The following is a 14,569-nucleotide window of genomic DNA, read 5'->3' as shown; positions in this document are numbered from 1 at the left end:
AAACTATCTGTGCTACAGACTTAGCAATTTCTCCAGTCCATCCTCCTTGCATTGACTGGTTGGCAATTTACAGTTACAATATTGCTGACTGTACTTCCACCACTATGTGTGCTCAGGGGAAGGGTCTCACCCTGGCAGGGGCTTTCTGACCTGCAGGTGTGATTTTAGTATTATAGTGAAGGTAAAGGTACAAAAGGTACATGGGCGCTGAGTTTTCTTGCCAAGTGGGCCCACATCTTCAGACCATCCTGACTGATGTCCTCCTCAAGGCCTACTGGCTCTGGGATGTCCCAGGCTAACGGATACCATTTATTGCTCTGATACCTAACACAGCATTCATTCAGTTTTTAGAGTCAACCTTCAGCAGTTTCAGTTGGAGAGCTGTTACTAAAAGGATGCTAATGGTGACTGCTCCACAATAATCGAAGAATTAACAGTGTCAGTGCACTTAATGTCGTTTCAGGCAAACCAACCGTGGGTGATTCCGTCCCGGGCTGTGTCTGCACCCCGTGTCCCATCACCTCTCTTTGGAAGGAGATGTGTGAAGGCCGGGGCGGGTCAGCGTGCAGACACGGCCGTGCATTGACCGGCACTGCCTGCCCTGCTGGGCCGGAGCTCGGGAAGCCCTGCAAAGAAACGCAGTTCTGCAGTTAGGAAAGCGGAGGGCCGTACCTTTCTAACCGAACGCGTTTCTAACAGCACTGCACCTGTCGGGGTTTCGGTTTCGCTGCCCGCCTCCTGCCGTCAGCCGGGACACGTCTGCGGTGCCAGCATCACGGCGGTGCGAGCTGCGGAACGCACACACGAGAAAAAACGCTGCTGTCAGCCACGTTTACGGCACCGAGGGACGCCGCTGTTACCGCCTGCCCCGCGTGCTGCCGGGCGCTTCGGGAGGGGAGGGCTCTCCGGGGCCGTTTTGCCCTAAACTCCCAACTTCTGTATCGCGCCTTCCCGCGGCTCGGCGCAGCGGCAGGGCGGGCTCCGTCAGCCGCACCGCCGGCCCGGCACCAACCGCAGCCCCGCCCGGCTTCGGCCGCCACAGCGCTACGGCGCGGCGCAGATCGCGTTTCCCGGCAGGCAGCGCTCCGCCGCGATGGGAGGGACTCCCATCACTTCACTACGACTCCCGTGGTGCACAGCGGCGGCGCGGAGCGGAAAGCGAGGCGGGAGGCGGCGTGGGGCCCGCCGGGAAATGCAGTCCTCGCCGCCTTTGGGCCGCGCGGCGGAGGGCGGCGCCGCGGCGAGGGGATGTGGCTGAGCGTGACGCGATTCTGTCCGCGTTGGAGCCGGGGCGGCCGTGGCGAGCGTGACGTGGCAGAGAGCGAGCGAGCGCGGATCTCGGTCACACAGCCGCCGCCGCCGCCGCCTGCGCCTTTATAAGTGGGCGCCGCCGAGCCCCGCCACGCTCAGCGCGCTGCCCCTCGGCACAGCCGTCCGCCAGCGGAACCCGGCGCAGCGCCTACCCTTCCTCCGCCGCCATGGGCCTCACCATCTCTTCGCTCTTCTCGCGCCTCTTCGGCAAGAAGCAGATGCGCATCCTCATGGGTAAGGGCCGAGCGGCCGGGCCTGCAGCTGCCGGGCCCCGCGCCGGCCTGCCGTGCCGTGCTGCGCTGCGGCCGGGCCCGACGGGGGGCGGGGAGCGGAGCAGGGTGGGGGGGAGGCTGTTGTACTGCGCTGTGCCGTGCCGTGCCCTTCCTTTAGGGGCCGCGGGAGGAGGAGAAGGTGGGGATGGGGCTGGAAGCGGCAGCCCCTTCCTCGGCTCCGCGCTGCCGCTGCGGCCCGGAGTGGAGAGCCGAGCAGAGGTGGGGGGGCCGGGCCGAGCCTGCGGCGGATCCGGGCGCTTGGTCGGGGCGGCCGGACGGCGGCGGCGCTCGGGAAGCGCGGGCTCTGCGGCGCGGCGCTCGGGGCCCGTTCTGTTCTGCCGCCCGCCCCCGCCGTGCCTCGTGCGCCGGGCCGCGCGGCGCTTCTCGCGGAGCTCGGCTCGAGCCACCCGCTGTGGGGCGGCCGTTCCCAGCGCCGCCCGACAGACGAAGCGGTGGAGGCCGATTCCCACCGGGCGATCGCGGTTCAAAAGGTCACGGGCGGCAGCGCCGCGTTCCGCGCTTCCTCCTCCGTTCCTCCTTTCCTTCTCCGCTTTGCCGGCCTGCGTGTGCCCGCAGCTGCGCGGCACCGCGCCTCAAGCGTTCCTCGGCCGCTCCGTGGGCCGGCGCTGCGCCCCGAGCGGGGAGCTGGCCGAACTTGCCGGCATGCGGTGTTGGCTCTGCCCGGCAGTCCGGCTCTCCTTGCGGCTCTAAACGGTGTGAGACCTTCAGGTGAGCCCGGCTGCGACGGGAGGTGCTGTCTGATAACTGCGTGCCACAGAATAATGAAAGCAGGCATGCAATGCCAGGCACACCAGAACAGCCTGCGAGGGCTTGGGTTTCCTCACTGGTTTGTAATTAGTTCAGATCCAGCTTAGCTGTGACTTACAGAGTAGCGTTTCTTCTGGCCGGTTCAGCTGCACCTTTGTCGTTGTTTTTTCCCCATCTTTGATTTCAGGGCTTTTAGTGTATTCACGTGTAAGGCTGGATCAGAGCATGAGACTGCTCCTGGCTTTTGGTGAGTGTAAGAGGAAACACGTTTGCTGTGCTATGAGGAGGCTGTTGTGCAGGACCTAAATTGGCTGTTGAGAAGCAGAGTGTTGTATTGTAGAACGTGTAATTCACATGTAACATAGAAAAGAACCTCAAGATAACGTTCTGCATCGCATATTAGTGCTTGAAAATGTCTGAATGAACACTAGAACTGACTTAAACCTTTCCTCATCCTACTCTTACATGTGTATGTCCGCAGAAGTCTTCACTCCTGGCTTCATGTGCTGAAAAAGGAATGATACTCACTGTGCCCTCTGCAGTACTGTGCCAGCTATCTTTTGCTGTAGTTCTGTGAGTGGTAACTGAGATAATAGCTACTCAGAAGCTTCAAATGCAGAGGTAATTATTGAATACTGAGTAGTGAGGGAAGGCCAGATTCTTTGTAAAGTGTGTTCTTGTACAGCTCACAACTACTTAGCAATCTTCTGTTCTTTTGCTACCACGGTAGAGTTGCATTCTTTTGGCATTCTTTGTGTGCATTTTCTTGAAACTGTGTTGAGAATCAGCCCTTCCTGGGCCCCAAAGAGTTATCCACACAAACCTGAAGGAGAAATAGTAGTACTTAAAGGATGAAGAAAAGATTTGAGAGATCTGGTGTCAAGGTAGAAGAAAAGTGAAAAAGTGAAGGAATAACCATCTCTATTAAATTGGGACTTATCAAATTTGTTTGTTGTTAAGCAGTATTTGATGTATTGTGAACTTTATGAATCAATTAAAGATGGTAGGAGCTTCCCTCCCCCACGCCTTTCCTCCTCTGGTCATAGGAAACATTGATGTTGGAAGCAGCAACGTGCTGTGCTCTCTACTATCTGAAATCTGTGACTGTGTATTGGTCTTGATGGGGTTTCCATTTAGAAAGTCAGTCCTCAATTCTCTTTAGTTTTATTTTTTTTAGATTTAGTGTATGGATGTTTGTGTTAGGGTACCTGCAGGAGCTTGGTACTCAGTCACCAAGGATCCAGGCAGGAAGCTGGTATTGAGGAACTGATGTGATGAAGGGGAGGTGTTCCCAGGGACAGCGAGGAAGACAAGTTTGATGTTTAGAAGTGTGGTTGATGGCTGTAAATGAAGCATTCTAAGGAGTGAAGGCCTTAGAACTGCACTTGTTTTCATAGCAGCTGGAAGTGCTGCAGATGTAAATTCTCCTTCTGGAGGAAGAGGATGTTTGACTTAAACTGTAATAAGTGCAAGTCTGTGCTTCCCGTTTGTACTTGAACTGTACAGCAGTTGTACAACTGTTGTAATGCCCACGTGGAGGTTGTTAGGCTGACATGGTGGGCTAGAGGGAAGATCTAGGGTTGGAAGTTCACATTATTTGGAGATTTAAGACTTCAGGATTTAATCTTGATAGTAACTTCTGTATCATGAAATTTACGTGACGTAACTCACAGATTGACATCATATGTTCCAGTACAAATGTAAATGTATTTATTCTTGAAAACAAATGAGGCAGCAATTTTGTAAGTTGCTGGACCACAAAAGAAATGTTTCCTAGAGGCTCGAAACATAAATTTGGTGTTGTAACCTGTTTGTCCTATAAAGGGCATCAATAAACTGAAATAAGTGTGACCAGATGGATGCCCTGCTGTTGATAACTATTGATTATTTAGAGCTAAGAGCTTTTACTTGGCTAAAAGTGTCAGTTTCTGATGACTTGCATCATGCAGATGTAACTCCACCACTGAGACAGCAGCCTTTGGCAGAAGAAAGTAACAAGAAAACACCCATCAGTAACTCAGCCTGCCTCAGTGCAAAGTCCAGCAGCTTCACTACAGTTGTGGATGAGCCTCAGCATCTCTGGGCATTGTGCTCATGTAGCTCATGTATCTTCTGCAACACCGCTGGGGCAGCAGGAGGTTCTGGTGCAGGAGCAGAGTGGATTTATCTGTATCTCTACGCATTTATCTGCGTCTCTGCTGCAACACATAAATACACTGAACTAATTCTGTAGATAATGGCGTTTTTCTCTTGTTGGCAGTTTTCATGGGTCTTGTGTTGTTCAGCTGATAACTGTTGTGGTTTTGGGGCTAGGGGTGAGGAGAAGAAAGAATTGAGAGTATGTCTAGTTGTAATTTGGTTATTTATTTCATATCCATATACTGGAGATCTGCCACATACGACGCACATCTGTGACTTGCTTTCTTGTGAATATCCAGGCATCCTGGAGGTGTTCACTTGAGGCTGATCTGCTACGTAACAAGAAAGCTGGGTTTCAAGTGTTGCGCTATTTAAAACATAGTTTTTCAGCTTAGATGGAGTACCTGTGGGTTTCAGAGTTTCCTTAAAGAGCTTTGGCACTTAGTTGTTGCAGGGAAAATGCTAATGCTTGGAGATTTCCAGATCCACAAGTTCCTCTGAAGCTGCGCTTGGGGTCCTCAGCTTTTGTTAAGCACGTTTGGCTCCAGTAGAGACCCACGCTTAGACAGCAGGGAGCTTAAAAATCTTAATTTAGTTTGAGCATTTGGGGGGTCCATTCCTCCTCAGGGAGCTTTGTTTTTTGGCGTTTTTTTTCCTCTTGCTCTGTGATGTTGGTCATTAGAACAACATCTAATTTTTACTCTTATTCACGATGATAATACAAAAAAAAACCCCAAACAACTGCAGTTGCATGTCAAACAGTGTTCACAGCACTGAGCTACAGAGCACCAAGGTTCTCTAGTTGTTTCCTGTAACAGCATTCGGTGCTTTGAGAAGAAGGCAGTGTCTTATGAGTTCGGTTTCATTTTGAGTAAAGAGGTGACTTTTGCTTTCATGTTACTGCAGCACTAAGGAGCGGTTGTAGTCGACTCAGCAGCCACTCAGAACTTATGTATGGGCTCACTGAGTGGGAAACTACCATGGGCACCTAACTGTGTTACCAAGCAAGGATACCATTTGGCTTCTTGTATGAGTATTATTTATTTCTTCAAGTGAAGGCTTGATTTTATTTATTTATTTATTTATTTTGCTTGGGCAGAACATTTACTGCCACAAATGGGCATTTTATTGAAGCTGTTGCTGTGGTAAGTGATTAGTACCTGCTGTTTCTTCAGGTGCTTGCACTCAACATAGGGCAGTACCATAAAGAACAGTATTTGAAGTTGCTCTTGTGTTTTCTGAAGTGTCATAGGTATTTGCAAGAACAGTGGTATGAAACTACAGTGTATTCCTCAGTGTTAGTGATGCTTCTCAAAAAATGCCTCTAGGCCTCCAGTTTTGGTAAGGAATGCATATCAACCCTGCAGCTTGCCTTTAAAAACAGCTGGCTTAACTTTGGCTGTAGCAGTGAAGAGCAAATGGCAGTGCAGCAGGCTTTCAGTAAGGATGGCCTGACCTGGCTAAGGAAAGCATCCTGGTGGGTCTCAGCCTGCAGAAGTGATGTCATGGTGAGAGCTCTCAACTCCTGGAATATATGTGGAGGGGAAGGATAAGAGTTGCCTCACGTAGCTTGTGCTTTTGATAAATCAAAGTGAGTGGAATGAGGTAAATGGAAGTGTCTTCCAGTGCTGTTCACACTGCTTCAGGTGTGCTTGGAACCAACCTTAGCTGGGCATCAAGTGAGATATTCCCCTGGTTAAGTGCTAAACAGCAGCTGTGTGTTTGGTTAGAAGTGATGTTCTATTGGTAGATTATTGTGAGGCATTGAAACCATCCTGACACTCCAGGAAAAAAACGAACTTTAAGAAAGAATGACAAAACTCAAGTAACACAAATCTGAGGGAAGATGACTAGAAGGTTCTGAATCTGTAAGTTGTGGATGAAGATGTGCTATTGAGCTTGTTTATTGCCTGAGTTCTCTCTCAGAGCTGAGTAGAGGACATAAGGCAAAATATGTGGTAGTGTATCAACAATGACTTAAGAGAATACAATCAGATGTTTTCTCTCGGGGAAAAAAAAAAAAAAGAAAACCAAAGCTAATACTCTACATTTAAAATAGCATCTCTTTGAAATGATGAAATTGAGTTCATACTGTGAACTAAATAAAATTTTCTGTTTTTTCCTAGTTGGTTTGGATGCTGCTGGTAAGACAACTATCCTTTATAAGCTGAAACTAGGAGAAATTGTCACCACAATTCCCACTATTGGTAAGATAAATTCTGATGTCTTCATAATCAATTCTCATCTTTGTTCCTGTTGCTCAAAATTTGTGCTGTAGGGATGGGCTTCTGAAGAGTGTAGGAATTTGCTGTCCTTGCTGTTAGCGGGTTAGGGATGGAGACAAACAGAGCAGCTTCAGGGTAGCTTACATAATCTGGCACTGCCATGGCAGTAACACTCATTCTGTGTCACTCAGAAGATACACCCAGACAGGAGTCCTGTCAACAGCAGCCAGCAGCTGATGCTCAGGGGTACAGGAGCCTTTTAGGTAGCAGTGCTCTGCCCTAACACCAGGAGTCTTCAGCAATTTGTGGTTGAGAGGCTCTTTCAACCAAACGTGGTGTGTTTTGGGTCTAACTGACTTTTCTTTTTAATCTCCCAAGATATAAAAGGTCTTGTCAGAATTCACTTGTCAGAAGTCAAACTTTGAGAAGTTATCTTTAACAGGATTGGAATTATGTTGTCATGTTACCGCTAACTATTTCTAACGGACTCTTTTATTCTAGGTTTTAATGTGGAAACGGTAGAATACAAAAACATTTGCTTCACAGTTTGGGATGTTGGTGGTCAAGATAAAATCAGACCTCTTTGGAGGCATTATTTCCAAAATACACAGGTAAGAGTTTTAAAATAGCAGTGGTTATAACCTATTTTGTAAAGGCTCGTTATGTGCTGTAGTATCTATCAAAAGTTGTGTCCTGTCTCTTCCTTTCAGAAGGGTTCCTTGCTATCTTTCTCAAGTTCTGTGGGATACCCAGGCTTTATTCTTTTAAAGCCATTTAATTTTATTTTTTTTTTTACCCTGAAGATTTCAGTGCTTAGTGGTGAGTGTAGCTTAATGAGGGCAAAGTCCTAAGAATCTGTTAGCATTCTGTAATAAGCCAGAGCAGCTGTTAGTTTGTAAGGAACAATTTAGCTGGGCTTTGCTGATCTATCTGAACTGGTATGGATTTATACAAGAAGTATTATTGTCTAAAGTCCTTCACTGAGCATCAAAAACATACAGGTTTTTTTTTATTTTTTACATATCTAAAACACATGCAGAGTATCTAAAAGTGTCTTTAATATCTTACTACCCATTGCTTAGGAAGTGGCAGTTTCATGCTGACATAATTACTGACATTCTTGGTGGTGTAAATGTAATTCTTTCCTTTGGCTCACAGGCAGTGAGATAAATCACTTACTAATATGGAGGAACTTTAGTGGTGAGGTTTGGCGTTTTGTTCTGTTGGATCTAGAATTGTTTCCAAGACATGTCTGTGCAGAATAAATATGATAGTTGGGTGCAGAAAACTATGAGCTCTAGGCAGACAAAAAGCAGCTAACACTACTGAAATAACAATAATAATTATTTATAATAGGACCAGACTGAAAATATTTTTTAAAGTTGCTTCTGCTGTCTTCAAGAGAATAATAAAAATGGACAGAGAAAGCAGTTCTTATGTGAGAGGTTCACTTGGGTAACACAGATGCTGCTAGAAATAATATTTGGTACAAACATTTGGTGAAGCACTTCTTACAATTCCTGTGCTGCATTTAATGTAATGCTGAGAGAAAAGGGAGGTGTAGGGAAGGGGAAGTGTTAGTTTAGGAGACCTTGTTGGGTTCTTTGTGCTTTTTGTTTTGTTTGTTTTGAAATTAATGATTCCTACACCAATATATTAACTGACATTTCCAATTAATGTTGTGGGTTTTTGTTTTTTTTTTAACTTAAAAGTTCTAGCTTAATTTTGCTGTTGATACTCACTGTGTAGATGTTCAGACAGACATCTTGTGTTGCTTGAGCAGGATAAAAAGAACTTTCTAAGAGATTTGCTTTCCTCAAGCCAGACTAATTTCTTGCAGGGCCTCATCTTTGTGGTGGATAGCAATGATAGAGAGAGAATCGAGGAAGCAGCAGATGAGCTGCAGAAAATGGTAAGTGTTGATACTTTCTGAAAGAAAATATCTTTGAGTGTTTGGGTGAGTTTTGGGTGTTCTTTTTTTTCTATTTGGTTAGGATGAATCAGATTCCTGAGCATGTTTAGGAAGTTTTTGCAGTGCATATTGTATGCACCAGGGAGTTCTAGCTTTAGTGCATCGTGTAGTAGCTGCAACTCTGTAGAAAGCTTTCCCTCAAGAACTACTCGTGAGAATCTTTCATAAAGTGTTAAGAAAAATGCAGGAGGTATTTTAATAAATACTTGAGAGTTTCATCAGCAAGGTCCTGATGAACTTAAAACTGCTTATTGAAAAATAGTTCTGCTAGAACTTCTGCGGGGTACAGGATGAATTTTACTATCCAGTGACTTGAGTAATAATGAAAAAGCAGATTATGCTTAAAACAGTACTTAGGTTTCTTTAGTGCTTGTTGTTAACTGAGCTAATGCAGTAACATGGCTGTTTGTTTTTTCTCAGCTTCAGGAGGATGAGCTGCGAGATGCAGTGCTGCTGCTGTTTGCAAACAAGCAAGATCTGCCAAATGCCATGGCAATCAGCGAGATGACCGATAAACTAGGCCTGCAGTCCCTGCGTAACAGAACTGTAAGTGCTAAACTTCTCTGGTTGCTAACTGTGGCTTGCTTTATTAGATATCATAGAATTAATCTCCCTTTAAAGCAAGGGAAGTTTTCACCTTTTTCTGTAGAGAGATGCATGTACCTGCTATTAAACTCTGTAGGACAAAGTTGAAGATCCTCCTTTAAAACAGGTGATCTAGAAGTATAATTCAGTGTGTACAGCAGCGTGTTGCAGGTGTTTTCCCTCACCTTTTTCTGGAAAAATAGAAATGTTCCAGCCTGCCGTTGAAATGTAACCATCAGCGTTTGAGGAGCGTGGGAGGCTTGCCTCATGTCCCAGTGCTCACTTCTCCTCAGGGACAAAATGCTTTGTGTATTCTCATCCCAACAAAGATGCGAGGAAATGAAATGCTTCTTGACTAATTACATCTCATCTGTACAGCCCTTTGAGATACAAGGTTGCTTCACATAAACTATCTATCCTTGTGTAATGCTCATTTTGTTTGACACATCAAGTTTATATGTAGTTGGATGCCCTAGAGGTCCCTTAAATCTGATAATTGCATGCCTGTTTCCAGGAGAGCAATCTTGCAAAACAGAAGCTAGTTTTTCACATATAAAACAAGTGGCAGTTTGTTGTTTTTTTCATCTTGATGCACTAAAATGTATTTTGGCACATGGAGCTTCTGGATGATGTGTAAACCCTACCTACTTTGTCTATACTTTTTTCTAAACTTAGAAAATACTCTGTTCAGTATTGACTCTGGGGTGCAAAACAATGTTTAAAGAGCACTATTCGAGTTTGTGTCTGAGTGTCACATACTGTGATAACTTAGTTTGCATTTTGTCAGTATGTAAACTTCTTTCTGTCTGTGTTCTGTGTTAACAGTGGTATGTCCAAGCTACCTGTGCTACGCAAGGAACTGGTCTGTATGAGGGACTTGACTGGCTCTCAAACGAACTCTCAAAACGCTAACTCAAACTGGATGACTCTTTCACCAGGGACATGTTTGATATAAGTGGTCTAGGCTTGTTACAACAAAATTAGTTTGCATCTTGGTTATTACAATATCTGGAACTGATCTTTGGGCAGGATATTACAGCATTTCAACTTATTTTGTTGCCAATTATTGTTTACCGAGCTACATGTTGCAAAGGTAGCAATATGCTTGGGTAAAAATCTCCTTAACTTGGAAAAAGTGTATCTTCTGATTCTACTTCCCTTGTTAGCCTAAATGCCTGAATATAGTTATCGTGACATCTTCAAGATCTGTTTTGAATACTTTTTTTTGAGCCCCAATAAATTGTTTTAATTTTTTCTCCCTGCTACTTTTAGTTTACTGATGCCCTGTTTCATTCCTCAGACAGTCTGCTGATTTAAAAATGTAGCATTCCGTATATTTATTTGTCTCCCTTGCCAAAAAGAATTCCTAATACTGCTTGTTCCCGCCCAGAAAATGCTCTAAAACACTATTCAAATCCACTGCACTGAGGAACATTTTATTAATCCTTGGGTTCCATCAGCCCAACTTGCCTTTGTGAGAATTGGATTGGATGGGTAGAATAGTTCTGTGCTGGCTGCGAAGAGCTCATGTTGAGGTTGTTTTTAATATTCAGCAGATTGTCTTCCTTTATATTGTATCTTTTTTTTTTTTTATGTTGCATGTTGCTTTTTGGTATCAGCCTGACTATTTTTGCCCAGTGTATAATAGTTCTGCTGAAGTTTTACTGTTTGTTGGTGGACATATCTTCATAATGAGATTTTGGAAAATTCATCAAACTCAATGGATTAGTTTCTTCATAACCCACTTGGAATTATTCCTAATAAAATGATAAAATGTATTGTTCTGCGTATGCTCTTCTTGATTTTTAAGTAGTTGAGCTGTGACTTATCACATACTCATTTTCCATAAACTGAGCTTCATTGCAGCTTGAATGTGAACGTAAATCTCATTTTCACTTGTTTGGGGCTGTACAGAGTGGGGCACAAGGTGGGCAGAGTTGTATACAGTGCAGTAGAGTAGTTGTCATCAAGACCTATGATTCTGTATCTTTTGAAGTTGTAAATCTAGAATTCCTTTTAAGTTGTCCAGATATGAAAATACTAACAGTTACAAAAACAGTAATAAAACAAGTACAAACTGCCTGAGAAGCATGCATGTCTGTCTTGTAGTTGTTTCTGCACTTAAAAACAACTTGGTTTTTAGCAGGAGGAGGAGGTTGGTTAGCTGAAAAGTGAAACACTTGAACAGGCTTTAATCAACGTTGTGTTAATGGTGATGGGCACCCCCCAGAAATAAGGTCTATATAGTTGCTGCTGTGTCCCTTCCCTCCCTGGCATGGTTTCAAAATGCTTAAATTAACTCTTTTCAATCTTTTTCTATTTTTCTGTCTGTTAAACAAATGCAAACAGCTCAATCTTGTGTCTTAATTGTCTTCAGGTAGCTGAAGTATGATTTCATGGCAGATTTGACCTCAGTTCGTGTCCTACAAGCTCAGATCTTGCTGTCCTTCCTCCAAGCAATCCCAGTGCCAAAGTTTGCTAAGCTCAAGCAGGTTTAAATTAAGAGCAACTTCCAAGCAGGTTCTGCTGTACCCATGAGACTGAAGTTTCTAGGAAACAGTTACTGTGAGCATCAATAACTGGAGGAAATTCCAGAGCTCTTGAAATGAGTCAGTGACTCTCCTTGGTGTGTAACAGAAACCCAAGAGATAGAGTTAAGGTAACATTCTGCTTGTAGCTTTAATAAGTTGTGGAATACACACTGGCAGAAGTCAATGTATCTGTGCATTGGATCAGCACTTGTTAATAAGTGTGTTTCTGGTAAAGCAGCTTCTTGAAATAAACCTTAGAAGGAATGCCTTGCTCAGAAGAGCTGGCTGGTCTGTTAGGTGGGCTGTAGTGGTAGTTACAGTGAGTTAAACAATTGTGACACACTAAATTCCACATTAAATGCCTCTTCTGAGACAGAGGTTAGAGGTAGACTTTAAATACAAAAAGTATGGATGAAAGAGGACTGTTACCTTGAAGGAAACATTATTTTTCATATAGGGAGATGAAGTCTTTTTAATTCTGGTTTAATTCTTTAAAATGCTTTTTAAAACCTAACTTGGCTTAGGTAAGCTGTGTTTAGCCACTGCTGTTACAGCATGTAAATAACAGTTGATACTGCAAAGGGTCACTGTGTCTGGCTTTGCCTGCCTGTAGGCTGTAATGCTGCTATAAAATGAGCGATTTACTAAATCAAAGTAGTAAAGATCTTCAGCCTCATTTTAAAATAGGGATGGGGCTGAAGGCTACAGCTTATACAGTAAGGTGGGAGTCAGTGTAAAAGAAAGAATCTCCTTCCTAAAAAGCTAGTCAGAGGCATATGCTGTTACAGTGCTCTTTCCTTTTCTGCACCGTTGGTTAGAGAAGGGAAAGCAGCATGCTTGTTCTCTCTTAATGCCAGCTGAGGAGGTAGCATAACAAATGAGCGTACTTCAAAAATGCAGAGAACATTGCTTGTTTTTTGGGAGGTGGCTGGGAGGTTCTTTTCTTATGTGGAGGACATGGAGAATTCCAGCTGCTGGATCACACGCAAGCTTAGAATTATGAAATAAAATGGAGACAAGTTTGATAGGGTTCTATGAATATGGGATCTAGAAGTCATTCAGGGAAGAATTAATTGGGCAAGCTATAGGCAAATATGTAGGGGGAACAAAGAAGCTAAAATCACCTTGTGTCAAGTAGGAAGTGCCATGTATAACCTTACAGATGTAAATACATCTTGGGAGCACAAGGAATATCAAAGGATTGTTTCCTGCACTCCCCCAGAAATCACAAGTTCTTTTGAATTGTCTTTTTCCTAACCTACATCCCAGTACTGACACTTCCAGGCATGCCTGCCTAACTCCTGACACGGTGCTGCTATTGGCAGTCAGCCTGTGCTATTGCATTTTACTAAATTAAACCAGAGATGCTTGGCCTGAAGATTCTCCAGCATTAACTTGTGGAGCTGAAATTCCTTCCAAAAAATATTAAAAGATTATCTGCTCTGTGTAGGGGCCATCTAATTGGGCCTGTAACAGTACCCTGTTTTTGCCTTATCACTTGGTTCCTGCACAAGCCAAGTGTTCTCCTTTGTCTACAAGGAGACAAAAGCAGCAGCCCAGACACCATTACAGGGATTAAGAGGAACTGCCTCTGAAGAGCACAGCACAGTAGGGACTGTCAACATAGTATACCAGTATGAAGAAGTTTAGAAGAAAAACTTACCTCTCTCAGCAATTGGAGCCAGCTACCAGCTTCTTTTACCACGACAGGGGCATGAGTTGTGGCACCTGTTCAAAGTCATCTTTACTTTTAATTCATCTGTGAACTAACAAGTGGCTCAGCCATCCTCTTTGCTTTCAGTTCTTCGACATCTTCCTTTAAGTACTTTTCTAGCTTCCCTTACAGTAGGGCATTCTATCACAAACCTTTATCGGGTGATATTGCTTCTCAACATTATGATCTGAGCACGACCACATTAGTTAAGAACTGCATGGCCATCTCAATATTAGCATAGATGGCAGAGTTCCAAGTGTTGTTTTACAAGTAACTGAAGTAAACACAGCATTGGATTTTAGCTTAATCTTCTGGAGGTTTACCAACTGGAAGAAGTTCTGAATTACATTTTTATTCTCCTATTTTTCTTTTTTTTAAACAGTCTTTTAAGTCTTCTACCATATTTATGGTAGACAGTTGTAATGTAGACTCTTGTGTCTACATCACAACAGTGTTTCTTTTGCTTCTTTCAAAGTTAAGCTGTTGGGTTTTTTGTTTTTTTTTGTACTATCACATTAGGACTTGTTTTGCCATGCTAGGCAACTGTGACTGGAGAGAAATCAAGCGAGAACTGGCACAGTCAGAAAAGGAAGCTTATTAGGTGAAAGATGATGTAGTGAAATAGTTTTTAAGTGCTGATTGTTTCATATGGACTAATTATGCAGGAAAAGTTAGTTAATGACTCATACCCTTTCCAACAAATTCAATGAAGATAACAATAAAGCAGGTTTCCCAGCATCCAAGTTACCTGGACTAGACTAGTTCCACATGGAACAATGTACAAGGAATAAAACCAGTATTTGTGTTTTTCAGTATAAGTGCTTATTATAAAGTTTTAAGTAACTTGTTTCTTTAAAAATGCAGGCAGAGATGGATACACCACATCATTCATTCTGTATCTCCCCACACCTGAAAAGAGATTATTAAATTATGTTGTTAGAGTTCCCTCCCATCCCCAGCTGGCTGTCCTAACCTCAAATACTACTACTAACCATAGACAACAGATGGAACAGTAGATGCAACCTATATATAGAATCCAGTTTGAGTAAGTG

General features: G+C 43.9%; 1 protein-coding gene across 1 annotated transcript; it reads left to right on the top strand.

Annotated features, from left to right (window-relative positions):
* The first annotated feature begins 1,234 nt into the window (after positions 1–1,234).
* Positions 1,235–11,050, top strand: ARF4 (ARF GTPase 4). The gene is made up of 6 exons (XM_085235918.1): positions 1,235–1,545; positions 6,617–6,697; positions 7,217–7,326; positions 8,556–8,627; positions 9,108–9,233; positions 10,098–11,050. Exons 1-6 carry the CDS (start codon positions 1,479–1,481, stop codon positions 10,182–10,184), a joined length of 543 nt encoding a protein of 180 aa, XP_085092044.1. The 5' UTR covers positions 1,235–1,478; the 3' UTR covers positions 10,185–11,050.
* The last annotated feature ends 3,519 nt before the right edge of the window (positions 11,051–14,569 follow it).

Source organism: Meleagris gallopavo, chromosome 14, assembly GCF_905368555.1.
Source record: "Meleagris gallopavo chromosome 14, MGAL_WU_HG_1.1, whole genome shotgun sequence".
NCBI classification, from domain to species: domain Eukaryota; kingdom Metazoa; phylum Chordata; class Aves; order Galliformes; family Phasianidae; genus Meleagris; species Meleagris gallopavo.
The sequence above is the reverse complement of the archived record's forward strand: the minus strand, read 5'-3'. Positions and strand labels throughout refer to the sequence as shown.